Source organism: Panulirus ornatus, chromosome 11 (genome assembly GCF_036320965.1).
Source record: "Panulirus ornatus isolate Po-2019 chromosome 11, ASM3632096v1, whole genome shotgun sequence".
Taxonomy (NCBI): domain Eukaryota; kingdom Metazoa; phylum Arthropoda; class Malacostraca; order Decapoda; family Palinuridae; genus Panulirus; species Panulirus ornatus.
Genome location: NC_092234.1, coordinates 1527448 through 1554458, shown reverse-complemented (window position 1 = coordinate 1554458; position 27011 = coordinate 1527448). Strand labels below are relative to the sequence as shown.

Here is a 27011-nt window from a genome sequence, read left to right as displayed (position 1 = left end):
TGCCTTACACCCTTGATGAAAACTTCTCACTCTTGGCAGCTTACTTTCTACGACATATATTCTTAAGACCTTCCATAAAACATCTATCAACACTATCATATGCCTTCTCCATATCTATAAAGGGCACATACAAATCCCTCTGTTTTTCTATGTATTTCTCCACATTCTTCAAAGCAAGCAATTAATCCATACATCCTCTACTATTTCTGAAACCACGCTGCTCCTCCCAAAACTGAATTTCTGAACATGACTTCACCCTCTCAATCAATACCCTTCCATAAAACTTACCAGGTATACTCAACAAACTTATACCTCTCTAGTTTGAACATTTACATTTATAACTCTTTGCCTTTCCATACAACGTCTCTGTACAAGCATTTTGCCAATCCTCGTGCGCTTCCCCATGATCTATACATAGAGCGAATATCCTCACCAACCAACCAACAATGCAAGTCACCTCCTTCCTTAATAAATTCTATCAATCTCTGATGCTTGTTGCAACTGGAACTCCCTCAAGGGGATGGCCACAGCAATAGAATCTCCATAACTAGAGACTTCCAGTGCCACTTCTTAGCCTTTAGTGCCTCATCCTTAATGGGCTATTGGCAGAGGGCAACTCTGCAATAACATCCACTCAAGCTACCTTGCTGCATTTCATCCAACACAAGGCTTTCACCACCTAATTTATTTTTACTGAACCATAGTCCATGACCCCCTCACTTTGCATATCAATCCAACCAAAACACCCTACATCTGCCTCTCTATCATCAAACACATTAAACAATCCTTCAAAATACTCTCACTCCATCTCCTCCTCACTTCATCACTACCAATACATCATCACTTCCCCTTTTACCCCCTTCACCAATGTTCCCATTTATCCAAAACATCTTTCCATTCACCTTAAAGTTTGATGATACTCTCACACCCCAACTCTAATTTGCCCTCCTTTTCATCCCTTGCACCTTCCTCTTGGCCTCCTCCTGCTTTCTCTTATACATACCCCAACTAATTTGACCTTCCTCCTGTAACACCTAAATGCCTATCTTTTCTCTTTCACAAGTAACTTTACTTCTTCATCCCAACACGAGCTACCTTTTGTAATCTCCCCATTTCCCACCTTTCGTGTGCAGCATGCATCTATTACACATGCCATTGCTGCTTCCTGAAATACTTCCCATTCCTCACCCGCTCCCCTCACTTAACTTGCTCTCATTCTTTTGCCATTCTACACTCAATCTCTGCTGGTATTTCTTCACAAAAGTCTCCTTTCCAAGCTCACTTATTCTCACCACTCTCTTCTCCCTGACATTGTTTCCTCTTTTTCGAAAACCTCAATATATCTTCATCCTTGCTTCCACAAGATGGTGATCAACATTCCACCAGCTACCCCTCTCAGCACATTTACATCCAAAAGTCTCTCTTTTACACACTTATCAATTAATATGTAATCTCATAATGCCTCATGACCATTCCTCCTACTCACATATGTACACTTGTGTATCTCTCTCTCTTTTCAAACCAGTTGTTTTGTTACACAACTCCACAAGCTTTTCACCATTTCCATTCATAACGTGAATACCCTATTCACACTAATCATAGCCTCAACTGCCAAATGACTTACCTTTGCATCTAAATCGCCCATCACTCATAAACAGTCTCATACATCAAAACTGGCTGACACACACACACAACTGTTCCCAAACACTTGCCTCTCATGATCTTTCTTCTCATGACTATGTGCATAAGCACCAAAAATCAGGTATCTCTCACCATCCACTTTCAGTTTTACCCACCTCAAACTAGAATCTACTGTCTTGCATTCTATTACACAATCCCACACCACCTGCCTTAGGAGCAGTGCTACTCATTCCTTTCCTCTTGTCCTCTCACCAACCCCTGACTTTACTTCAAGACACTTACAAACCATTCTTCCCCTTTACCCTTGAGCTTTGTTTCACACAGAGCCAGAACATCCTGGTATCTTTCTTCAAACACTACCTATCTCTCCTCTCTTCTCATCTTGGTGACATCCACAAACATTCAGACACCCCAATCTGAGCCTTGAAGGAGGATGAGCACTACCAGCCAACCCCTGACTTTACTCCTAAGACACTTCCAAACCATTCTTCCCCTTTACCCTTGAGCTTTGTTTCACTCAGAACCAGAATATCCTGTTTCTTTCTTCCAACATTACCTAACTCTCCTCTCTTCTCATCTTGGTTACATCCACACACATTCAGACACCCAAGTCTGAGCCTTATAGGAGGATGAGCACTCCCAGCCTGGCTCCTTCTTTTGTTTCCTCTTTTAGAAATTGAAATACAGGAAGGGGATGGTTTCCAGGCCCCCTGCTCCAGTAACCTGGAAACAGAATTCTTTCTCCCCCACCTGATACAACTATAACTTAATAAGTGAGCCAGACATTTTTTTTCATAGATATATTTCCCGCTTTAGTGAGGTTAAGAACAGATGACAGCCTCAGAGCGAAAAACCCTTACTTTGCCTGCATCTCTGTTCCTTCTAAAAAAGTTAAAGAGGAAGGTTGGATTGCCAGTCCCCCACTCCCACCCCTTCTACTCACCTTCTATGACATGCAGGGAATAAGTGGGAAGTAATCTTTCTCCCCTATCCTAAGGTATACAAACAATTCTATTACCACATAATTCCTTTGCCCTATACAATGAATATCCTAAATATAACAAATTTGTACCATCTGGGTCGATAATAAATGCTGTTGAGGTAGCAACGAACAATTACAAACCAATATAACTATCTATAAGATAAACATTTTCAAGGTTCACTAAAACAAAAAAAGTTGAACAATGTCAAATTACCATGTTATCAGTACACAAGATGCATGGTAAAGGAACCTATCAACTGTTCCTGAAGCTGATGGCACAAGGCCCATCCATTGTGTTACTCTAAAAAATTCCTGTGCAGACATGTTCCTCAAGCACAACATAATTCAAAACATCTTTATACCTTTCACGTGTACTGTTTTTTTTTTTTTCAAACTATTCGCCATTACCCGCATTAGCGAGGTAGCGTTAAGAACAGAGGACTGGGCCTTTGAGGGAATACCCTCACCTGGCCCCCTTCTCTGTTCCTTCTTTTGGAAAATTAAAAAAAAACGAGAGGGGAGGATTTCCAGCCTCCCGCTCCCTCCCCTTTTAGTCGCCTTCTACGACACGCAGGGAATACGTGAGAAGTATTCTTTCTCCCCTATCCCTAGGGATAATAAACAATGGTGCAATAAACAATGACAAAGAAATTCATGGCTGAACAAAAATTTCAAATATAAAGCCCAGCGAGTACTCATACTCGAAAGGTTTTCATGATTCCCATTTCATTTACCAAGAAACTAATAGTCTTCCCAGAATGTACAGTCTCCACAGATACTTCTCCCCTTACATTTTGATATTAAATACTCTTTCCAACTTCTACTTTTAACAGTGATTATAATAATGTCCCATATGTTCTTTTTACTTTATCTTAATCATTTATCATCTTGGAAAAAGAGGTCATTGTCTGGAAGGTCAAAAATAGTTATGTCTGAAGGTACAGTACAGTAGTCACAATGTTGTTATATGGATGCGAAGCATGGGCTATAAACGAAAACGTGCAGCGCCATCTTAGGTAAATCAGGAGACATGAAAGGAGATATAAAAGGGAAGAACAGTCAAGTCACTTAGAATAATGAGGGGTAGAGGTGAAAGTATGTAAGTGAAGAAAGGATTAAGAGACAGCATTATCCTCCCAACCTGACCTATGCAGCAATGGATATGGAATGGGGCACAGACTTAAAAAGTCCAGGCTGTAGAAATTATGTATGGATGCAAGGCTTGGGCTACTGATGAAAAAAATGTGCAGTGCTATCTCAGTTAAGTTTGGTGAGATAGAAGGAAAGATAAAAGGGAAGAACAGTACAGGAAAGAACAGTCATAAAGTCCTTTAGGATTTAAGGGTAGCAGTGAAAGTATGGGAGAGAAGAGAGGATTAAGCGACAGCACAGACCTCCCAACCCTGACCTATGCAGCCAAAACATGGATATGGAATGAGGCACAGACTTAAAAAAATATACTGGCTATAGAAATGAGCTATTTGAGAGGGTCATGTAGTATGACAAGATGGAATGAAGAAATAAGTGACGGGGTGCATAAGAGATGTGGTATATCAGGGAATGTAACGGGAATGAATTGTGGATTAATAGCAAGGGTGAAAGAGAATACTTTAAAGGTGGTTTGGGCACATGGAAAGAATGCAAAGAGTTTACAAGGAAAGTCTAAGATAGTACAATTAAAGAGGTTGATGCAGGAGGAAGATCACCTGTGACATGGGGATATAAAATGGAAGAGTATTGGAGGGAGAGAAATGGTGGAAGATGTATAGAACAGAGTATGAGAGGGAGGTATATAAGACAGGGATAATTTGAGACTTTTTCTGTGGTCATCCCCTAGATGGGAGTTCCCACTGGGAATGGGTTTCAGAGATATAAATAGATAGACAGATACACAGTGCAGAGTATTTGGGACATACTGGAAATGAAACGTCTGATAATAATAAGTGATGTGAGGTAGTAACAAAAGAAAATATTTGGACATAAGGAGAGAATGAGTGAGGCATGGTTGAATAAGCAGGGGCAGCAGCAGCTTCCAAAAAAAAGGGAAGGCTCACTTGACCAAAAGCTTTCACATCATACTTCATACTGCAATTCTATACAAGTCTAAACAAAATGGATGTGCTGAGCCCCCCGGCTGCCACTACTAAGAGGATATGTGCATCCAATGTGGAGGAGAAAAGAAGTGAAACCAAACAGGTGATGGAAGTAGAGAGAGAAAATGAATTTGAGTGATCGAGGCCTAAGCATGCAGGAGGGTGCATGGAACACTGAATTGGAACTATACAGAATATACAGGGTGATGTGTTTTCCAGACACTAATTCATGTCATTAGAAGCAAGTGGAAGACACCATGGAAAGGTCTGCGGGGCCTGGTTATGGTTAAGGGACTTCAGTACATTACACAAGACAGTTAGGGAATGGATGTAAGCAAACAGAGCCTTTTTTCCATCTGTTCCTGGTGCTACCTCACTCATGCAGGAAGTGGCAAGCTGTGAAATAAATCCTCCATCTACTTTAATTTAAACTTGGACTTCTTCCAAAAAAATTAATCAGTTTAGTGTTATAGGCACTTTCATATTTTTTCTTTTACTCAACAAGAATCAGCCTTGTCTAGCAATAAATTCTAAGATACTACTCTTTTACAGTTTTGAAATAATTTATGCTATACTCTTACATTCTGCAGGAAGTTGCATTTAAATCTACTTTCAAAAAAATTAGTTCAATGTTATATGCATCTTATATTCTTTTCCTAAACATGCATCAGACTTCTGCTACATTAAATTGTACAAAAATAATCTTCCAAGTTTTAAAAATCACTGCTACGTATCTACATTCTGAAGGAAGTCATCCCTAACGACCAGAAGCACTCAACATTCATCATCATCCTACTTACCATGGAACACATCTCACGGATAGCTGTACGTTGTTCATCAGTAGATGCTACTTCATACTCTCCTTGCCACAATTTATCCTGGGCATCCATGATGTAACTCTCTAGATTATTACGCGCAGCCTCTCTCTCTTTACGAGCACTTTCAGCTGCATTAATATCCTCCAATCTAGAAAAGGATGATGAAAATGCATTTCAAATGAAGTAATTGGGTAAAGAATCTAAATCAATCACCATACTCTGCACACAGGGAGCAGCATACATTTGACACAGGTAGATAAAAATTTATAATCAAAACTTTTGCACAATAAGCTCATAAACTGCTAACTAAGCAAGCAAGCTAGAGATAGAGTATAGGAATGAGAACTGGCATGGCTTAAGCACACAAAGCAAAGTCACAAGGTACACATCTATACAAATACATGTGATTCTAACTCACACCAATTTTGTTTTCAGTTGCCTAAATCAACTTGTTTCAATGAGCTAACTCACCATAGCTAACACTCTATGGCTATGTACAGTACCTGAAATTAGTAGTTCAGCCATCATCCTGTGTATCATCATACTTCAAAACACACAAACATAGGGCCTCCTTGGTATTGTAACTAGCATTCCTGACCTTGACTCAGCTCAGGCCACTCCAGGGTTGGACCCTCATGGGTTCAAATCGTGGGGGTGACACTCGCCTTTCACCTAACCAAAGTGTTCAACCTCCCCTTGGGGTTGGTTGACAAACAGCTACCCAGATTAGGCTGTGTGTCTGTACATACACAAGTATAAAGACATGATACATCAAGCCAAGGAGCAACACGAGTGTAAAACTCTCCCTATACAAATGAGAAGTAATCTCACACACAAAAAAACTACAACTTGGATAAAATCTATTTGTCTGCGAATTAACTATCACTATACTCTTTCTATCATGTGTGAGCAGCATGAAAAGTTTACAATGCCCTGAATCAAGAAAATATGAGGACAAAAATTAAGTATGGAAACTGGTCAAAGTTAATCCAGACAGCATACCACTAAAGTTGCCCTTGCTAATCAAAACCAAAGTTTTTCAGTTTTACCCCTCTTCTCAATTTCATAACTGCCAGTGATGGATTTAGAAACAGAAGAATCTTAAGATCTGGCAACTGTGATAATATCTACAAAATGATAGCAAGAGAATGTGGTAAAATATGTATCACCAGAGAAAAAAAAAAAGAGTAGAAATGTTAGCTGAACAAATAAAAAACTATGAGACTAATGCAGTTTAAATATGTAAGTACGAAACATCAAAAAAAACAATTGAAAGATCATGGTTTTTTTTTATTATTATTTTGCTTTGTCGCTGTCTCCCGCGTTAGCGAGGTAACGCAAGGAAACAGACGAAAGAATGGCCCAGCCCACCCACATACACATGTATATACATACACATCCACACACACATACATACATATACATCTCAACGTATACATATATATATAAACACACAAACATATACATATATACACATGTACACAATTCATACTGTCTGCCTTTATTTATTCTCATCGCCACCTCGCAACACATGAAATAACAACCCCCTCCCCCTCATGTGTGCGAGGTAGCGCTAGGAAAAGACAACAAAGGCCCCATTCGTTCACACTGTCTCTAGCTGTCATGTAATAATGCACCAAAACCACAGCTCACTTTCCACATCCAGGCCCCACAGAACTTTCCATGGTTTACCCCAGATGCTTCACATGCCCTGGTTCAATCCATTGACAGCACGTCGACCCCGGTATACCACATCGTTCCAATTCACTCTATTCCTTGCACGCCTTTCACCCTCCTGCATGTTCAGACCCCGATCACTCAAAATATTTTTCACTCCATCTTTCCACCTCCAATCTAGTCTCCCACTTCTCCTTGTTCCCTCCACCTCTGACACATATATCCTCTTGGTTAGTCTTTTCTCACTCATTCTCTCCATGTTTTATTTCCTTGTTATTTCATGTGTGGTGAGGTGGCGATGGGAATGAATAAAGGCAGATGGTATGAATTAAGTTCATGTGTATATACGTATATGTCTGTGTGTGTATATATATGTATACATTGAGATGTATAGGTATGTATATTTGCGCGTGTGGACATGTATGTATATACATGTGTATGTGGGTGGGTTGGGCCATTCTTTCATCTGTTTCCTTGCACTACCTCGATAACGCGGAAGACAGCGATAAAGGAAAATAAAAAATAATAAAAAAATAATAAGTAGTTTAATCCTGGTGTTCAATTTCAACCCTTAACATTGAGACAACGTTATCCAGTATTGTGTGTAACTCCATACACAGAGTACCGACTCAATAAACACTGATTAACTGCCCTCACAACTTAGCATTGGACCCCATCCCACCAGATATACACTCATCTGGAACTGCACTCCCAAGGCAAGTACAAATTATACTCATCTTGTGTTTTGGACACCATCTATCCCTCCAACATTATAAAAATTGATTCACCGTGTCACGAGAGCCCTCATGCCTGAGATGTAACTTCCACACTGAAGTTACTCAACACTTAACAGCCTTCCACTAACCTCATACATGTATACACATCACAATACTTCTTGACCTGTGATCTTCCCCCTCGATGAATGTGGGTGGCTTCTCAAGTGCTCTCAGAGCTTCAAAGGAGGGGGATCCTGGGGCAGAATATTAAGAGCAATGTTTATTAATCACCATCCCTATCCAATATGTGGATACCTCCTGGAGTCCTTGGGGACCTTCAACCCCACATCCCGGGATGAGCCCAGGTTGCTGGATTAGGCGATTGATCAACCATGCTAATGGAAGCAGCAGCTCTCAAGCCCACATAGTCCTCACAGGCTAGCAGGTCCAGTAAACTTTGTTTGTAAGTAATCATCCAATGTACTCTTGAATTACTCTACTATGCATCCCATGCTGTTTCAGATGGTAAATGGCGAAGTGCTGAAGAGTCTTGGGGCCCGGATATTTTAGGTCTTCTTCCTTTTCATGCACGGCACCTTTGGATTTTTGAGGTAGTATTTTACAGTCTTTCATGCCTGTCATGCCTGTAGGATGGAAACCATACCTTTTAGGATATTCCTGGCACGAATGATATACCTCTCCCATCTGCGCTCCAGTGTTTTTAGTTGTTCCCAATAACTTGGTTCCTTTACCTCATTAATATGCACTGTGAAAGATTTCTGAACACCTAAATCTGCAATTTCATCCACCTTGCAGGGTTATGTCTGAACACAGCAATACTTAATCCATGCAAGAATAAGAGCTCTGAATAATATCATTGGTTTTTCTTCCCTTGTCCTACAGGTCTGCAGGATTCAGCCTTCCATCCTTCTGCATAAGGCAACCATTGTTATGTTGTCTGTGTCTCTCCAGTATTGTGGTGCATTTCATTTCATTTTCCCCATACTGGAGGAGTCGAAATTTATCTCCACTGAAAAGCAAGTTGTTCTCATTTGCCCAATTGAAGAGTTTACCTTATGTCTTTGAATTCTTTTGGTAGATTCCACTGATGTGATTTTCATACTTATTCTTGTATCATCTGCAAATGATAAGGAACTGTGGCTCGTGTTTGTGTCGATGTCAGAAATGAAAATGAAGAACATGAGGGGTGAAGTACAGTTCCCTGGGGATTGAGCTTTTGTTTACTATAAAGGCATTAGATAAGGCATGGTTTACAACTGTGTGTTGTGAACTATTCTCCAAGAAGGTGTATATCCATACTCCAATTTTTCCAGTTATTACCATCTTTCACATTTTATGTGCTATGACACTATGGTAACATTTGTCAAATGCTCCTATAAAGTCAGTGTAAATTTCTTCAGCATTTTCTGTTTTCTAGAACTTCAGTAATCCTATAATAATGGTTAAGCAACTGAGATAGGTAAGATCTTCCCAACCTGAAACCATGTTGTCCTGGGTTATGAAGCTTTCAAAGATTTCACTTTCAAAGATATCAATGACGTGCAATGTTATGGATTGTTTTACTTCCACCTTTGTGGAGAGGAGCAATTAGGGTCAATTTCTAATTCTTGGGAATGATGCCAGATTCCAGAATTTTTCTTCAGAGGATACTTAATGCACATGCTAGAGGTGACTTGTATTTACTTATGAATCATCAGAGCTCCAGGAGTCCAATCTTAGGGCCAAGTGCATGAGTATGCTCTAAATGGCCCAACTGATATCTTGTTTGAGAAGGTGATACCTGCTATATGTACCCCTGTGGTATTACATTTTAGGGAAAAGTCAGTTGGGACAATTATTGTTAATACTGTTTTTGGCTTGCTGAATACAGACTTGTATTGCCTTCTTTCCATCTAACTTCTCCTTTCAGCCATCTGTAAAAATGGCTTCTTCAGTTTTGAGTGGGTCAATGGAGTTTGTTTTGGATTCACATTCTGCTTTACGTAAAAGTATTTTGGGTTATTTCTTTTACTGCATTTATGGCTTTTTCTTCTTTTTTCTGTAACTCAGTATATTAAGTTGGGAAACTCTTACAAAAATATTTATTTTATATTTATTTTGCTTTGGCGCTGTCTCCCGCGTTAGCGAGGTAGCGCAAGGAAACAGAAGAAAAAATGGACCAACCCACCAACATACACGTCCACACAAGCAAATATACATACCTATACATCTCAACGTATACATATATATACACACACACACATATACATATATACACATGTAGATAATTCATAATGTCTGCCTTTATTCATTCCCATCCCCACCCCACCACACATGAAATAACAACCCCCTCCCCCCTTATATGCACGAGGTAGCGCAAGGAAAAGACAACAAAGGCCACATTCGTTCACACTCAGTCTCCAGCTGTCATGTAATAATGCATCAAAACCACAGCTCCCTTTCCACATCCAGGCTCCACAGAACTTTCCATGGTTTACCGAGACGCTTCACATGCCCTGGTTCAATCCATTGAGAGCACGTCGACCCTGGTATACCAAATCGTTCCAATTCACTCTATTCCTTGCACGCCTTTCACCCTCCTGCATGTTCAGGGCCCGATCGCTCAAAATATTTTTCACTCCATCTTTCCACCTCCAATTTGGTCTCCCACTTCTCCTCATTCCCTCCACCTCTGACACGTGTATCCTCTTTGTCAATCTTTCCTTACTCATTCTCTCCATGTGACCAAACCATTTCAAAACACACTCTCCTGCTCTCTCAACCACACTCTTTTTATTACCATACATCTCTCTTGCCATATTATTACTTACTCGATTAAACCACCTCACACCACATATTGTCCTCAAACATCTCATTTCTAACACATCCAACCTCCTCCGCACAACTCTATCTATAGCCTACGCCTCACAACCATATAACATTGTTGGAGACACTATTCCTTCAAACATACCCATATTTGCTTTCCGAGATAATGTTCTTGCCTTCCACACATTCTTCAACGCTCCCAGAACTTTCGCCCCCTCCCGCACCCTATGATTCACGTCCGCTTTTATGGTTCCATCCGCTGCCAAATCCACTCCTAGATATCTAAAACACATCACTTCCTCCAGTTTTTCTCCATTCAAACTTACCTCCCAGTTGACTAGTCCCTCAACCCTACTGTACCTAATAACCTTGCTCTTATTCATATTTGCTCTCAGCTTTCCTCTTTCACACACTTTACCAAACTCAGTCACCAGCTTCTGCAGTTTCTCACATGAATCAGCCACCAGCACTGTATCATCAGCGAACAACTGACTCACTTCTCAAGCTCTCTCATCCACAACAGACTGCATACTTGCCCCTCTTTCCAAAACTCTTGCATTCACCTCCCTAACAACCCCATCCATAAACAAATTAAACAACAATGGAGACATCACACACCCCTGCCGCAAACCTACATTCACTGAGAACCAATCACTTTCCTCTCTTCCTACATGTACACATGCCTTACATTCTCGATAAAAACTTTTCACTGCTTCTAACAACTTGCCTCCCACACCATATATTCTTAATACCTTCCACAGAGCATCTCTATCAACTCTGTCATATACCTTCTCCAGATCCATAAATGCTACATAAAAATCCATTTGCTTTTCCAAGTATTTCTCACATACATTCTTCAAACACCTGATCCACACATCCTCTACCACTTCTGAAACCACACTGCTCTTCCCCAATCTGATGCTCTGTACATGCCTTCGCCCTCTCAGTTAATAGCCTCCCATATAATTTCCCAGGAATATTCAGCAAACTTATACCTCTGTAATTTGAGCACTCACTTTTATCCCCTTTGCCTTTGTACAATGGCACTATGCAAGCATTCCGCCAATCCTCAGGCACCTCACCATGAATCATACATACATTAAATAGCCTTACCAACCAGTCACAAACTTTACACATACACTCAATAAAACAATCCCATCCCATATAACTTGATAAATAATAGGGAATGATAAGGGAACAAGAACCCCGAATTCACTGAAAGCACTCCTATCATAGATGTAAGTAGACTTCGCGACTTCACAGTGTCTGCTATTACCTGCAACAAGCCTTTCATGTGCAGATCTCCATATCTATTGGTATCTCTGATGCCTGTTCCCACCTGGAATTCCCTTCAGGAAATGGCCACAGCAATAATCACCATAACTAGTAAACTCCAGTGCCGCTTTAAAGCCTCTAATGTCTCACCATTAACAGGCCACTGGCAGAGGCCAACTCAAGCGCAATGTTTGCAGAGGCTCCTACCTAATATTCCTACTGATTACTCTGACCTATTCTCCTGCCTATAGTTCCTACATACTACTTCTACCCCATGCTCTTAACTAAATGTTCCAACCTACTACTTCTACCAGTTGCTCCTATCATTTTGCCAAAAAGCTGGGCTAATACATAATGCTCACAGTACGAAAATCTAGAGTTCGGAAGAATAAGCTAAGTTAAACATTGTCAAGCATTTTGTGTGACAAGGTGAGATTGTATGTCTGTTGACAGAAAGCCACATGTAGGTGAGGTAGAAAGAAAAGAAAGCTGCCCGAGTCAGAGGGGTTCAGAGTGACAACTACTGCAGGGCTGGCTCACGATGCAGCCTCACTAACACTCCTGACATCCAAGAGGGTAGTACTGGTAATATACCTCCCTGGTCACTGGCTGCCTACCAACTTCTACCTACCTGCATGGTCTATCCAAGGCAAATGGGGGCAGACATAATAAAAAAAATTTTCTTTAAAGAACTCAAGTATATTAAAGAAATAGTGTGTTATTGCAACACACAAAACAAATTTCAACTTACTTCTTCTTGGATTTCTCAAAGTTCTCAGGGCTTAAGTTTGGGATGTCTAGATATGTGACTGTAAAATTAAGTTCCTCCTTCATTGTAACTTGTTTTGGTTTAAGTTCCTTTTCTCCTTCCTTCTTATCCCCATCTTTCTCTTTGCCTCCAGTCTTCTTGTTATCCTTCTCACTATCTTTCTTCTCTTTATCTTCCTTCTTGCTTTGGTTCCCTTTTGTCTCACTCTCCTTTTCTGCATTACTTTCCTCTGTTTTGTTGTCTTTCTCTTCAACACCTTTCTCTTCTTCAGATCCTGGGAGATAAACATTAGCAAATCACATATGTATTCATACTATCCATGCTGAATTAACATGGTAAAAATTTTTCTCAACTCAAAAGAAGGTTAAACACTGGTGTCTAACTTTTAAAAGACAATTGAAAAAGGCCTTTCACTCATATTTACTTAAGTCAAGAACAAGCTGGAGGTATACTCCAAACTCTTTAAATGTTTTCATGGGTCTACCATTTCTGAAGTTGTTGTTCGCTGATGATACAGCGCTGGTGGCTGATTCATGTGAGAAACTGCAGAAGCTGGTGACTGAGTTTGGTAAAGTGTGTGGAAGAAGAAAGTTAAGAGTAAATGTGAATAAGAGCAAGGTTATTAGGTACAGTAGGGTTGAGGGTCAAGTCAATTGGGAGGTGAGTTTGAATGGAGAAAAACTGGAGGAAGTGAAGTGTTTTAGATATCTGGGAGTGGATCTGTCAGCGGATGGAACCATGGAAGCGGAAGTGGATCATAGGGTGGGGGAGGGGGCGAAAATTTTGGGAGCCTTGAAAAATGTGTGGAAGTCGAGAACATTATCTCGGAAAGCAAAAATGGGTATGTTTGAAGGAATAGTGGTTCCAACAATGTTGTATGGTTGCGAGGCGTGGGCTATGGATAGAGTTGTGCGCAGGAGGATGGATGTGCTGGAAATGAGATGTTTGAGGACAATGTGTGGTGTGAGGTGGTTTGATCGAGTAAGTAACGTAAGGGTAAGAGAGATGTGTGGAAATAAAAAGAGCGTGGTTGAGAGAGCAGAAGAGGGTGTTTTGAAATGGTTTGGGCACATGGAGAGAATGAGTGAGGAAAGATTGACCAAGAGGATATATGTGTCGGAGGTGGAGGGAACGAGGAGAAGAGGGAGACCAAATTGGAGGTGGAAAGATGGAGTGAAAAAGATTTTGTGTGATCGGGGCCTGAACATGCAGGAGGGTGAAAGGAGGGCAAGGAATAGAGTGAATTGGAGCGATGTGGTATACAGGGGTTGACGTGCTGTCAGTGGATTGAATCAAGGCATGTGAAGCGTCTGGGGTAAACCATGGAAAGCTGTGTAGGTATGTATATTTGCATGTGTGGACGTGTGTATGTACATGTGTATGGGGGGGGGTTGGGCCATTTCTTTCGTCTGTTTCCTTGCGCTACCTCGCAAACGCGGGAGACAGCGACAAAGTATAAAAAAAAAAAAAAAAAAAAAAAAAAAAAAAAAAAAAAAAAAAATGAAAAAAAGAAAAAAAATGCAGCTCCTGTTTCCTACTCAGTACAATAATACAAGCAACCAGTCTTTCATCAACCCTTTCTCATGCCTGGCAGTGTACGGCCTCCTTACAATATCTGATGGCCAAAACATTATGAAGATTTCAGCAGCTTTCAAGATTTGTGCCAAGTTAGTATTTGAAGGAATGGATATGGGTAACTGCTGGAAAAGTACATTTAATCCATGAAAAACTTGAAAAAGGGTTAATATAACATCTTTTACCAAAAGAAAAAAAATCAGTATTCTGGGGAAACATTCATACATATCCAATATGAGAGGAGACAAATTCTTCCACGAGTCAGAGAACAGGCATCTGGGAAACACTGTACATCCAGAGAAAGAATACTTCCCATGTATTCTCTGTGAGTTGCAAAAAGTAGCCAAGAAGGGTGGGAGCTGGGGGGGTGCAAACCCTCCCATTCCTGTATTTCTAACAGCTGGGACAAGTAGTAGCCAACTGAGGACTGCCCACTCTCCTCAAAGGATCCGGGCTGGGGTGTCAATGTGTGTGGATGTAACCAAGATGAGAAGGTACTAATAGGCACTGTTTGAGGAAAGGGACCTATACAATCTAGCTATGACTGAAACCAAAGTTAAAAGGTATGAGGTAAGAATGATTTGGGAATGTCTTAAGCGTAAAGTCAAATATAAATCTAAGAAATTGTGTGATAGTAGAGAATGTTCAAGAGATGGGGTCCTACATGTGTAAAACTGCCTTCCCATACAGTTCAAATATAGAATTACAAGTATATACATTTGCATTTATTTTTCCAGAGCGTATCAGGTCCTGGTGTCTCTAGTTGTGATATTATTATATCTATTCCTTATACATACAAAATGTAAAGGAACTTCAAGATGTGCTGTGGAAAAGACACCAAGCATTTGCAAGGTATAAGCAATCAGAAAAGATTCTAATAGGATATAAAGGATAAAAAAGGAGGGACAGAGAAACTTTGAAAAGATTGTGAACAAGGCAAGAGAGAATCCAAAACTTCATCAGTACACAATCAGTTAAGGAGCAGCAATTATGTCAAGGAGTCTGATCAAGGAATTGAGGTGGAGGATTTACGGATATGTGTGAAAATGAGTAACAATATCAAGTGTTTTCAAATTGGAAGACACTATAGCCCTAACAAGAGTGAGGTGGAAATGGGAAGGAGGTTTTAGAAAGCAATGATACAACATGAAGAGAATACTACATGGCCATGAACCATACAAGGCTCATGGTCTAATGAAATTTTATCCTAAATGCTGAAGTTGTCCTGAGATACTTGACAAATCTTCTGAAATAACATTCAAAATGGATTGAAAGAGTATTTCAAGCATCAGGGGTAAACCATGGAAAGGTATGTGGTGCCTGTTTGTAGTTACAGGGCTGTGGTTTTGGTGATATACACATCATTTCTATGCTTTCCTCAACTTTGCTGTCTCTGTTGGATATCATTATCACAAAGAGTATTGAGGCTAACAACATTCCATGATAGGGTATCTTCCTCGTCAAACATGGCTCCATTTGCTACAAATTTGAACTTTGTCTATTAGAAGATCTTTAAATCCATCTTCTTACCTTACCCATAATGTTTTGCTCAGCCACTTTTCTTACAAAATTGTGTGGTTTGCTTTGTTAAATGCTTTTGCAAAGTGAAAAAAAAAATAGCCATTCCTTTTCCATTGGTTAAACTTCCATACAAGTAATTTTAATGAGCTAATAATTGGGTTCGCAAGTTTTTCCAGGCACAAATCCATGTTAGGCTTTGCTTATGTAACTAATATTCATCTGATGGTCTGATATATGTCCTTTTATCACTCAAGAACATTTATCACTTGTTAGGTCAAGCTAAATGATCAGTATAGTTTAGGTTTTACCATAGATCCTCCTTTGTGTATCAGTGTTATGTATGCCAATTTGTAAATGTCAGCAATTTTGCCATCTTCCAAACTTTTCCTAAGTAAAAGGATCAATGGTTTTTGCTTTCTTTCATACCTTTCTGAGGAATATGGCTGGGATTCCACCTGGTCCTGGAGCTGAATATTTTCCGAGTTGATAAATCAGCCAGTATTTCATTATCTATGGACATATTTCCTTGGACACATTTTCGTGACTATCTCCTACCTTAAATGCCTCAATCTCCTTTTCTTTTCACGTATGTAAGTGGTAACTTTAAAAGCCTTTCCATGTTGCGTATAACTTTTTATTAATTCATTTTTCGCATATACACGCATCAGACAGGAAAGGAACAATGTTGTTGCAAAAGTGGCAAAGGATGCGTGGATCAGATGTTTCCCCTGAATAATGTCTGTGAAAAATACTCAGAATAATGTCTGTGAAAAATACTCAATCAAGAAACAAAAGGATTTGTACGTGGCATTCACAGATCTGGAGAAAGCATATGATTGGGTTGATAAAGATGCCTTGTGTTAGGCTTTACGAATATATGGTGCGGGATAAAAGCTCCTAAATGCAGTGATAAGTTTTTATCAAGGGTGTAAAGCATGTGAGCAACAAGGAAGAAAGGAGGGTAAGTGGTTTCAAGCAAAAGATGGTCTGTGTGATGTCACTATGTTTGATATTCTATGGATGGGGTGGCAAGTGAGGTAAATGCAAAAGTCTTGGAGAAATGGGCAATTATGCAATCTGTAGAGGATTGGGGGACTGGCAAGTGAGTTAATCTTTGTCTGCTGATGAGATAGCATTGGTGGCAGATTTGAATGAGAAACTGCAGTAACTGGTGACAGAGTTTGGAAGCGAGTGTGAAAGGAGGAAATTTGGGAGTAAATGTAAATAAAAGCCAGGTTATTAGGTTTCATAAGGTTAAGGTACAGGTTAGTTGGGGGTGTGAGTTTAAATGAAATTTTTTTTTTAAGAAGTGAAGTATTTTAGATACCCAAAAGTGTGGACTTGGCAGCAAATGGTGCCATGAAAGAGGAAGCAAGTTATAAGGTGGGTGAGGGAGCAAAGGTTCTCAGCATTGAAGAATGTGTGGAGAAAGAGAGATCAGTATCTGGAAGGGCAAAAATGGGTATGTTTGAAGGTACACTAGCTTTTACAATGTTGTATGAATGCAAAGTATGCACTATAGATGAGAATGTGTGGATATGGGTGGATACAAGAGAAATGAAATGTATGAGGATAGTAAGTGGTGTGAGGTGGTTTGATCTAGTAAGTAATAAAAGGGTAAGAGAGAGATGTAGTTTCAAAAAGTGTGTGGTTGAGAAAGACCAAGAGGGTGTGCTGAAATGGTTTGGACATGTGGAGAGAATGAGTGGGGAATGGTTGATGAAGAGGATATAGGTATCAGAAGTGGAGGGGACAAGGAAAAGGGAGACCAAACTGGAGATGGAAGAATGGAGTGAAAAGGAATTTGAGTAATCAGGGCCTGAACGTAGGGGAGAGTGCAAAGCATACATGGGACAAAGTGAATTAGAAAGATGTGGTATAAAGGTGTTGAAGTGCAGTCAATGGATTGAACCAGGGCCTGTAAAGTGGCCTGGGGACACCATAGAAAGGTCTGTGCTTTTAGTGCATTGTATATGACAGCTAGAGAAAGGATGTGAACAAATGCAGAGTTTCTTGCCTTCTGTTCCCAGTGCTAACTTTTCAGGTTTTTTGGGAAAAAATGTACCTTCGAGGAACACATTACTCCTTCCAATAGGTGCAACCTCCCAATGTCCAAACATCTGAGGAGAACCATGGAAAGGTCTGTGGGGTCTGAATGTGGATATGGAGCTGTGGTTTTGGTGCATTACACATGATAGCTAGAGAATGAGTGTAAGCTGATATGGCTTTTCTTCATATGTTTCCTGGCTCTACCTCGCTGACGCAGGGTAGCAATGCTGTTTACAGTGGGGTGTGCATGTGCATGTATGTATATACATGTATATATGAGTGGAGAGGTCTTTCTTCATCTGTTTCCAGGCATCACCTTGCTATCACGGGAAATGGTGATCAAGTATAATAAGAAAAAATACAAAATTAAAAGTCTATATAAAGTTATGATAAATGAACTTTACTAAAAAAAAAAAATAAAATCTTGCCATATCCTTTCAAAGAAAGAAAACCAGACTACTAACAAAAATTTATTCAATCACTTAGGTCAGGATCCTGATATTTGATCCAAGGCAACAATCACTGCAACAGGGGGCGGCTTCTCAGATATGTAATAAAATATCTAATGAAAAAATTACACCATAGGTTGCAGGTAAGGTGAACCATAGAGTAATCAGCAAGATTTGGTTGTGTATAGCAAGTTCTGGGTTGAGCATATAACAGGGGGCAGCTAGAGAATGAACATGTGCATAGGAGGCAATTACAATTTTTTTGTTTTTTGTTTTGTTTTTGACACTACCTCACTAAGATACGACAGATGGGTACAGAGAAAAAATAAGAGACTTCCAGAAGTGATCCACAGCAGTGACCCTCACTTCCAACCATGCAGAAACCCCTTACCTGAAAATAGCTTACTAATGGTGCTACCAAGCTTAGATAATGTTGATTCCTCCTCCTCAGGTTTCTCGTCTTCCACTAGAATGCTCTTCTCAAATACTGCTTCCATCGTCACCAGGCTCAATACACCAGAGTCGTCCATATTGAAGTGTGCCTAAACATACGATAAATATACTCAAGAAAAACAAAGGAAGATTTTGAATTTACATAGAGCTTTTTGCATAAGGTGGCACAATATGGGAACAGCAGTGATGGAGTGAGGGTGCTGATGAAATATGGATGGTGATGGAGTATGGGAGTTGATAGACAGAGTTGCAGCAAAGGATGACAATGGAATACAGATGGCAATGGATTGAAGGTGACAATGGAGTGAGGATGGCAATGGAGTGAGGGTGGCAGTGAAATGAGATTGGCAGTGCAGCTAGGGTGGCAGTGGAGAGAGGATCGTGGTGGAGTGTTGGTGGCCAGGGAGCTGGAGTGTTTGTAGCAGTGAAGTGAGGGCAGCAATAAAATGAGGATGGTAATAAATAAAGGGTGGGGATGTAGTGAGGGAAGTGTATCACTTTTAATATTTCAAAACATCAGTGGAAACTAAATGGGAATGAAGGTTGCGATGGAGCAAAGGTGGTGGTGTAATAAATATTTTATCTTATTTTTATCATACTTTGTCTCAGACATATACATATATACACATGTATAAATATATATATATATTTTTTTTTTTGCCGCTGTCTCCCGCGTTTGCGAGGTAGCGCAAGGAAACAGACGAAAGGAATGGCCCAACCCACCCCCATACACATGTATATACATACGTCCACACACGCAAATATACATACCTACACAGCTTTCCATGGTTTACCCCAGACGCTTCACATGCCCTGATTCAATCCACTGACAGCACGTCAACCCCGGTATACCACATCGATCCAATTCACTCTATTCCTTGCCCTCCTTTCAACCTCCTGCATGTTCAGGCTCCGATCACACAAAATCCTTTTCACTCCATCTTTCCACCTCCAATTTGGTCTCCCACTTCTCCTCGTTCCCTCCACCTCCGACACATATATCCTCTTGGTCAATCTTTCCTCACTCATTCTCTCCATGTGCCCAAACCATTTCAAAACACCCTCTTCTGCTCTCTCAACCACGCTCTTTTTATTTCCACACATCTCTCTTACCCTTACGTTACTTACTCGATCAAACCACCTCACACCACACATTGTCCTCAAACATCTCATTTCCAGCACATCCATCCTCCTACCACTACTCTATCCATAGCCCACGCCTGGCAACCATACAACATTGTTGGAACCACTATTCCTTCAAACTTACCCATTTTTGCTTTCCGAGATAATGTTCTCGACTTCCACACATTCTTCAAGGCTCCCAGGATTTTCGCCCCCTCCCGCACCCTATGATCCACTTCCGCTTCCATGGTTCCATCCGCTGCCAGATCCACTCCCAGATATCTAAAACACTTTACTTCCTCCAGTTTTTCTCCATTCAAACTTACCTCCCAATTGACTTGACCCTCAACCCTACTGTACCTAATTACCTTGCTCTTATTCACATTTACTCTTAACTTTCTTCTTTCACACACTTTACCAAACTCAGTCACCAACTTTCTTCTTTCACACACTTTACCAAACTCAGTCACCAGCTTCTGCAGTTTCTCACATGAATCAGCCACCAGCGCTGTATCATCAGCGAACAACAACTGACTCACTTCCCAAGCTCTCTCATCCACAACAGACTTCATACTTGCCCCTCTTTCCAAAACTCTTGCATTCACCTCCCTAACAACCCCATCCATAAACAAATTAAACAACCATGGAGACATCACACACCCCTGCCGCAAACCTACATTCACTGAGAACCAATCACTTTCCTCTCTTCCTACACGTACACATGCCTTACATCCTCGATAAAAACTTTTCACTGCTTCTAACAACTTGCCTCCCACACCATATATTCTTAATACCTTCAACAGAGCATCTCTATCAACTCTATCATATGCCTTCTCCAGATCCATAAATGCTACATACAAATCCATTTGCTTTTCTAAGTATTTCTCACATACATTCTTCAAAGCAAACACCTGATCCACACATCCTCTACCACTTCTGAAACCACACTGCTCTTCCCCAATCTGATGCTCTGTACATGCCTTCAATACCCTCCCATATAATTTACCAGGAATACTCAACAAACTTATACCTCTGTAATTTGAGCACTCACTCTTATCCCCTTTGCCTTTGTACAATGGCACTATGCATGCATTCCGCCAATCCTCAGGCACCTCACCATGAGTCATACATGCATTAAATAACCTTACCAACCAGTCAATAATACAGTCACCCCCTTTTCTAATAAATTCCACTGCAATACCATCCAAACCTGCTGCCTTGCCGGCTTTCATCTTCCGCAAAGCTTTTACTACCTATTCTATGTTTACCATATCATTTTCCCTAACCCTCTCACTTTGCACACCACCTCGACAAAAACACCCTATATCTGCCACTCTATCATCAAACACATTCAACAAACCTTCAAAATACTCACTCCATCTCCTTCTCACATCACCACTACTTGTTATCACCTCCCCATTTGCGCCCTTCACTGAAGTTCCCATTTGCTCCCTTGTCTTACGCACTTTATTTACCTCCTTCCAGAACATCTTTTTATTCTACCTAAAATTTAATGATACTCTCTCACCCCAACTCTCATTTGCCCTCTTTTTCACCTCTTGCACCTTTCTCTTGACCTCCTGTCTCTTTCTTTTATACATCTCCCACTCAATTGCATTTTTTCCCTGCAAAAATCGTCCAAATGCCTCTCTATTCTCTTTCACTAATAATCTTACTTCTTCATCCCACCACTCACTACCCTTTCTAATCAACCCACCTCCCACGCTTCTCATGCCACAAGCATCTTTTCCGCAATCCATCACTGATTCCCTAAATACATCCCATTCCTCCCCCACTCCTCTTACTTCCATTGTTCTCACCTTTTTCCATTCTGTACTCAGTCTCTCCTGGTACTTCCTCACACAAGTCTCCTTCCCAAGCTCACTTACTCTCACCAGCCTCTTCACCCCAACATTCACTCTTCTTTTCTGAAAACCCATACAAATCTTCACCTTAGCCTCCACAAGATAATGATCAGACATCCCTCCAGTTGCACCTCTCAGCACATTAACATCCAAAAGTCTCTCTTTCGCGCGCCTGTCAATTAACACGTAATCCAATAATGCTCTCTGGCCATCTCTCCTACTTACATACGTATACTTATGTATACTTATATACTTATATACTTATATGTGGGCCATTTCTTTCGTCTGTTTCCTTGCGCTACCTCGCAAACGCGGGAGACAGCGACAAAGTATAATAAAAAAAAAATATATATAATATATGTATATATATATATATATATATATATATATATATATATATATATATATATATATATATATATATATTTTTTTTTGCTGCTGTCTCCCGCGTTTGCGAGGTAGCGCAAGGAAACAGACGAAAGAAATGGCCCAACCCACCCCCATACACATGTATATACATACGTCCACACACGCAAATAAACATACCTACACAGCTTTCCATGGTTTACCCCAGACGCTTCACATGCCTTGATTCAATCCACTGACAGCACGTCAACCCCGGTATACCACATCGCTCCAATTCACTCTATTCCTTGCCCTCCTTTCACCCTCCTGCATGTTCAGGCCCCAATCACACAAAATCTTTTTCACTCCATCTTTCCACCTCCAATTTGGTCTCCCTCTTCTCCTCGTTCCCTCCACCTCCGACACATATATCCTCTTGGTCAATCTTTCCTCACTCATTCTCTCAATGTGCCCAAACCATTTCAAAACACCCTCTTCTGCTCTCTCAACCACGCTCTTTTTATTTCCACACATCTCTCTTACCCTTACGTTACATACTCGATCAAACCACCTCACACCACACATTGTCCTCAAACATCTCGTTTCCAGCACATCCATCCTCCTGCGCACAACTCTATCCATAGCCCACCCCTGGCAACCATACAACATTGTTGGAACCACTATTCCTTCAAACATACCCATTTTTGCTTTCCGAGATAATGTTCTCGACTTCCACACATTCTTCAAGGCTCCCAGAATTTTCGCCCCCTCCCCCATCCTATGATCCACTTCCGCTTCCATGGTTCCATCTGCTGCCAGATCCACTCCCAGATATCTAAAACACTTTACTTCCTCCAGTTTTTCTCCATTCAAACTCACCTCCCAATTGACTTGACCCTCAACCCTACTGTACCTAATAACCTTGCTCTTATTCACATTTACTCTTAACTTTCTTCTTTCACACACTTTACCAAACTCAGTCACCAGCTTCTGCAGTTTCTCACATGAATCAACCACCAGCGCTGTATCATCAGCGAACAACAACTGACTCACTTCCCAAGCTCTCTCATCCCCAACAGACTTCATACTTGCCCCTCTTTCCAAAACTCTTGCATTCACCTCCCTAACAACCCCATCCATAAACAAATTAAACAACCATGGAGACATCACACACCCCTGCCGCAAACCTACATTCACTGAGAACCAATCACTTTCCTCTCTTCCTACACGTACACATGCCTTACATCCTCGATAAAAACTTTTCACTGCTTCTAACAACTTGCCTCCCACACCATATATTCTTAATACCTTCCACAGAGCATCTCTATCAACTCTATCATATGCCTTCTCCAGATCCATAAATGCTACATACAAATCCATTTGCTTTTCTATATATATATATATATATATATATATATATATATATATATATATATATATATATATACATATTTTTTTTTTTTTTTTTTTTTTTTTTTTTTATACTTTGTCGCTGTCTCCCGCGTTTGCGAGGTAGCGCAAGGAAACAGACGAAAGAAATGGCCCAACCCCCCCCCCCATACACATGTACATACGTCCACACACGCAAATATACATACCTACACAGCTTTCCATGGTTTACCCCAGACGCTTCACATGCCTTGATTCAATCCACTGACAGCACGTCAACCCCTGTATACCACATCGCTCCAATTCACTCTATTCCTTGCCATCCTTTCACCCTCCTGCATGTTCAGGCCCCGATCACACAAAATCTTTTTCACTCCATCTTTCCACCTCCAATTTGGTCTCCCTCTTCTCCTCGTTCCCTCCACCTCCGACACATATATCCTCTTGGTCAATCTTTCCTCACTCATTCTCTCCATGTGCCCAAACCATTTCAAAACACCCTCTTCTGCTCTCTCAACCACGCTCTTTTTATTTCCACACATCTCTCTTACCCTTACGTTACTCACTCGCTCAAACCACCTCACACCACACATTGTCCTCAAACATCTCATTTCCAGCACATCCATCCTCCTGCGCACATCTCTATCCATAGCCCACGCCTCGCAACCATACAACATTGTTGGAACCACTATTCCTTCAAACATACCCATTTTTGCTTTCCGAGATAATGTTCTCGACTTCCACACATTTTTCAAGGCTCCCAAAATTTTCGCCCCCTCCCCCACCCTATGATCCACTTCCGCTTCCATGGTTCCATCCGCTGACAGATCCACTCCCAGATATCTAAAACACTTCACTTCCTCCAGTTTTTCTCCATTCAAACTCACCTCCCAATTGACTTGACCCTCACCCCTACTGTACCTAATAACCTTGCTCTTATTCACATTTACTCTTAACTTTCTATTTCCACACACTTTACCAAACATATATATATATATTATCCCTGGGGATAGGGGATTAAGAATACTTCCCACGTATTCCCTGCGTGTCGTAGAAGGCGACTAAAATGGGAGGGAGCGGGGGGCTGGAAATCCTCCCCTCTCGTTTTTTTTTTTAATTTTCCAAAAGAAGGAACAGAGGGGGCCAGGTGAGGATATTCCAAAAAAGGCCCAGTCCTCTGTTCTTAACGCTACCTCGCTAATGCGGGAAATGGCAAATAGTTTAAAAGAAAGAAAAGAAAATATATATATATATATATATATATATATATATATATATATGGGGGAGGAATGGGATGTATTTAGGGAATCAGTGATGGATTGCGCAAAAGATGCTTGTGGCATGAGAAGAGTGGGAGGTGGGTTGATTAGAAAGGGTAGTGAGTGGTGGGATGAAGAAGTAAGAGTATTAGTGAAAGAGAAGAGAGAGGCATTTGGATGATTTTTGCAGGGAAAAAATGCAATTGAATGGGAGATGTATAAAAGAAAGAGACAGGAGGTCAAGAGAAAGGTGCAAGAGGTGAAAAAAAGGGCAAATGAGAGTTGGGGTGAGAGAGTATCATTAAATTTTAGGGAGAATAAAAAGATGTTCTGGAAGGAGGTAAATAAAGTGCGTAAGACAAGGGAGCAAATGGGAACTTCAGTGAAGGGCGCAAATGGGGAGGTGATAACAAGTAGTGGTGATGTGAGAAGGAGATGGAGTGAGTATTTTGAAGGTTTGTTGAATGTGTTTGATGATAGAGTGGCAAATATAGGGTGTTTTGGTCGAGGTGGTGTGCAAAGTGAGAGGGTTAGGGAAAATGATTTGGTAAACAGAGAAGAGGTAGTGAAAGCTTTGCGGAAGATGAAAGCCAGCAAGGCAGCAGGTTTGGATGGTATTGCAGTGGAATTTATTAAAAAAGGGGGTGACTGTATTGTTGACTGGTTGGTAAGGTTATTTAATGTATGTATGACTCATGGTGAGGTGCCTGAGGATTGGCGGAATGCGTGCATAGTGCCATTGTACAAAGGCAAAGGGGATAAGAGTGAGTGCTCAAATTACAGAGGTATAAGTTTGTTGAGTATTCCTGGTAAATTATATGGGAGGGTATTGATTGAGAGGGTGAAGGCATGTACAGAGCATCAGATTGGGGAAGAGCAGTGTTGTTTCAGAAGTGGTAGAGGATGTGTGGATCAGGTGTTTGCTTTGAAGAATGTATGTGAGAAATACTTAGAAAAGCAAATGGATTTGTATGTAGCATTTATGGATCTGGAGAAGGCATATGATAGAGTTGATAGAGATGCTCTGTGGAAGGTATTAAGAATATATGGTGTGGGAGGCAAGTTGTTAGAAGCAGTGAAAAGTTTTTATCGAGGATGTAAGGCATGTGTACGTGTAGGAAGAGAGGAAAGTGATTGGTTCTCACTGAATGTAGGTTTGCGGCAGGGGTGTGTGATGTCTCCATGGTTGTTTAATTCGTTTATGGATGGGGTTGTTAGGGAGGTAAATGCAAGAGTTTTGGAAAGAGGGGCAAGTATGAAGTCTGTTGGGGATGAGAGAGCTTGGGAAGTGAGTCAGTTGTTGTTCGCTGATGATACAGCGCTGGTGGCTGATTCATGTGAGAAACTGCAGAAGCTGGTGACTGAGTTTGGTAAAGTGTGTGGAAGAAGAAAGTTAAGAGTAAATGTGAATAAGAGCAAGGTTATTAGGTACAGTAGGGTTGAGGGTCAAGTCAATTGGGAGGTAAGTTTGAATGGAGAAAAACTGGAGGAAGTGAAGTGTTTTAGATATCTGGGAGTGGATCTGGCAGCGGATGGAACCATGGAAGCGGAAGTGGATCATAGGGTGGTGGAGGGGGCGAAAATTCTGGGGGCCTTGAAGAATGTGTGGAAGTCGAGAACATTATCTCGGAAAGCAAAAATGGGTATGTTTGAAGGAATAGTGGTTCCAACAATGTTGTATGGTTGCGAGGCGTGGGCTATGGATAGAGTTGTGCGCAGGAGGATGGATGTGCTGGAAATGAGATGTTTGAGGACAATGTGTGGTGTGAGGTGGTTTGATCGAGTGAGTAACGTAAGGGTAAGAGAGATGTGTGGAAATAAAAAGAGCGTGGTTGAGAGAGCAGAAGAGGGTGTTTTGAAGTGGTTTGGGCACATGGAGAGAATGAGTGAGGAAAGATTGACCAAGAGGATATATGTGTCGGAGGTGGAGGGAACGAGGAGAAGAGGGAGACTAAACTGGAGGTGGAAAGATGGAGTGAAAAAGATTTTGTGTGATCGGGGCCTGAACATGCAGGAGGGTGAAAGGAGGGCAAGGAACAGAGTGAATTGGAGTGATGTGGTATACCGGGGTTGACGTGCTGTCAGTGGATTGAATCAAGGCATGTGAAGCGTACGGGGTAAACCATGGAAAGCTGTGTAGGTATGTATATTTGCGTGTGTGGACGTATGTATATACATGTGTATGGG

At 40.9% G+C, this 27011-nt stretch overlaps 1 protein-coding gene across 2 annotated transcripts in view; it reads right to left on the bottom strand.

Annotated features, from left to right (window-relative positions):
- The window catches only part of Grp170 (Grp170 co-chaperone), a 201341-nt gene that overhangs the window by 55220 nt on the left and 119110 nt on the right, over nucleotides 1–27011 (bottom strand). For both annotated transcript variants that reach the window (XM_071666297.1, XM_071666296.1), the window contains exons 11-13: nucleotides 18783–18933; nucleotides 12780–13071; nucleotides 5517–5682 (exon numbers count right to left, since the gene is read on the bottom strand). In XM_071666297.1, coding sequence (XP_071522398.1) covers nucleotides 5517–5682; nucleotides 12780–13071; nucleotides 18783–18933 — 609 coding nt within the window. The remainder of the gene's footprint in view (nucleotides 1–5516; nucleotides 5683–12779; nucleotides 13072–18782; nucleotides 18934–27011) is intronic.